The sequence below is a fragment of the Merops nubicus genome, unplaced genomic scaffold, assembly GCF_000691845.1.
Source record: "Merops nubicus isolate BGI_N331 unplaced genomic scaffold, ASM69184v1 scaffold25873, whole genome shotgun sequence".
Taxonomy (NCBI): Eukaryota; Metazoa; Chordata; class Aves; order Coraciiformes; family Meropidae; genus Merops; species Merops nubicus.
In genome coordinates this window covers 6,101-8,504 of record NW_008600144.1, presented here as the reverse complement: position 1 = coordinate 8,504, position 2,404 = coordinate 6,101, and the positions used below count along the sequence as shown (strand labels likewise).

At 51.8% G+C, this 2,404-nt stretch overlaps 1 protein-coding gene across 1 annotated transcript in view; it reads right to left on the bottom strand.

Moving 5' to 3' along the window:
- Window positions 1–218: 218 nt before the first annotated feature.
- Window positions 219–2,404, bottom strand: part of LOC103770368 (talin-1-like) — a gene marked incomplete at its 3' end in the record, with an annotated part of 3,270 nt that continues 1,084 nt past the window's right edge. The window contains exons 2-4 of the mRNA XM_008937625.1: window positions 960–1,057; window positions 594–723; window positions 219–375 (exon numbers count right to left, since the gene is read on the bottom strand). Coding sequence (XP_008935873.1) covers window positions 219–375; window positions 594–723; window positions 960–1,057 — 385 coding nt within the window. The remainder of the gene's footprint in view (window positions 376–593; window positions 724–959; window positions 1,058–2,404) is intronic.

Below are 2,404 nucleotides of genomic sequence, written 5' to 3'. Positions count from 1 at the left end.
GCAGAGCGAGCAACGGACATCCGTCTGGGGAATCCTAGCTCTCGCTCCTCTGCCCTGGGCCTCTGGGCAGGAGAGCCTCCAGGCTGTGTGGGCACATGTTCCCCGTCCTCACAGTCCTCTGCATTCCCCTGTACTGGCTCCTTCCCTCGCCGGGGGCCCTGCTCCCCTTCCCGCCTCCCTCAGCAAAGGTTGACCCTGTCCCCAGCACACACAGGCACCTACACTCATCATCTGTGTGCAGCTTCTGCTTGAGCTTCTCCATCTTCTTCTCATCTCGCAGCAGTGTCTTGTCCTTCTTGAGGGTGCCGGTAACCTCCTCCTTCTTCTCTTCCATAATCTCCCGAACAAGTGAGTACTCATCATAGTTGGTGATGCCTGCAGAAGGGCAGAGGACCAAGCTCAGTATAACTCCACTGCCAAATACAGAGCTGAAGCAACAAAGGGGTGCAGTGTTCCCTCCCCAGCATCAGGGACCCCTTGGCCATCCGCACTGCCAGGCCACCCACCACAGAGCTTGCTGTTCCCCTGATCCACCAGATGCTGTCGTCCCTTCCCACCTCCCTTGTTCCCCACTGTTGCTGCCCCCTCCTCACCGATTCGGGCACAGATTGTCATAAGCATGTCTGTGACGGTTTTGGAGTCATCCACCATCACTGTTTTCACTGTCCCATCCAACATACGGATCTTCAGGGGCCGCTGCTTCTTCTTGTACTCCATGGTGTCCTGTAGACACAGCAGAGCACAGCTCTCAGCAGGGGCACTGGTGCAGGGCACCCACACCCCACCATCACACCAACAGCTCTTGTCTCCCCAGGGCAGTTAGGGGAGTGGATGTGGGGTGCTGCAAGGCACAATGCATGGCAGCAGGGCAGGCACCTGCGTCACCTCCACACTGTGGGGACATTCAACCACAAAGCCCAGGCAGGTAACAGCTGAAAAGATGTGGGATAGATGCTTACCCCATTGCGAAGCATGTAATAGTCCAGAGCCTTCCCAGCCTCCAGCCAGATCCCTTTCTTTGGGTCTTCATCCGATAGGAACAGCCCAAAATCATTGGCTGAAAAACAGGTGAGGTTTCTGCCGGTTTAATCCTGAGCAGAACAGGGCCACCAAGATGCCAGCCTGTGCCCAGGGATGTGCATCAGCACAGCACAGCAGAGGAAGCACACCAATACCAAGAATGCTGGAGCCTAAACCTGATGAGTGGGCATAAAGCTGGCAGCAAGCTTTGAGGTGCATGTTTTACCGTATTTATCTACAGAATAAACCATCTGAAGCATGCCTACATAGTGCTGAACTTGGAACTGATAGTCACAACAGAAGAAAGAGCTTGGAGATGTGGTTCACAGCTCACTGAAATCTTCAGTGCAATGTGTAGCAGTGGTGAAAGCAAGGAAATAAAATGCTGGGCGTCACCAGGAAGGGTGCTGGGAACTGGTGTACCAAACTTAGGTACACCTTTGAGTACTCTGTGGTGGTGTAGTCTGCACCTTCTCAGAAGTACACAGCAGAGTTTGAAAAGATACAGAGGGGGCAACTTAAATGATGGAGCCTCGGTACGGGGGAATTAATGGAGCTGTGACTCCTCCCTTTGGGGAGGAGGAGGCCAAAGGAGGATGGGATCAAGGCTTACAAGGTCTCAGAGGTGGTAAGTGCTGTTCACCAAACCACTGCATAACCAGAGAAAGAGCTGCTGCTGGAGCCTGGATGGTCACAGCACAGCTCAGACCCAGAGGGATAGGCCCATTTTCCTGCTGCCAGAGGCCAGGACCACACCTAGCTTTGACCTGGGAAAGGTTCTTCTCCACCTCTACAACAACCCTGCGCCGCAGGCTGTCTTGGCTGGCTATGTTTATAACACGTCATCTTGTTGGCAGCTCTCTGCGGGGCAGGACAAATTCCTGAGCCACCCTGCTCCTGCCTGGCTAACGCTGCTGTTAGGATACTACTAAACAAGGAGCAGAAAAATCACAGAGGCTTGCTGGTTTATTTCTAAATAAAAAAAAAAAAAAAAAAAAGGCAACAAACAAATAAACAAAAGACCTCCCCAAGAAAACTACTTTCAAAGCAAATTCCAGGAGGATAACTCTATAGCGCTGAAAGCTGAGCAGCGTGCCCCAGATCCATAGCCTGAGTGGGGTGAGGCACTTCCTGAGGCAGAGCTAGAGCAAAGCTCCCCCAGCCCAAAGGTGACAGAAAAACAGGGCAGATCAAAAAGGGACCCCCAAGTGCCACTGGGTAAGGAGAGCAAAGAGAAACAAAAGCTGCAAGGAACAGATGGGAAAAGAAAAGCTGTGAGCAACTGAGAAGCAAAGAAGGAACTCAGGAATAAGCAGTTCCCTTTAAGGCTTTCCCCTTGCCTTTTTTTTTTTTTTTTTTTTTTTTTTTTTTTTTATAAGCCGTG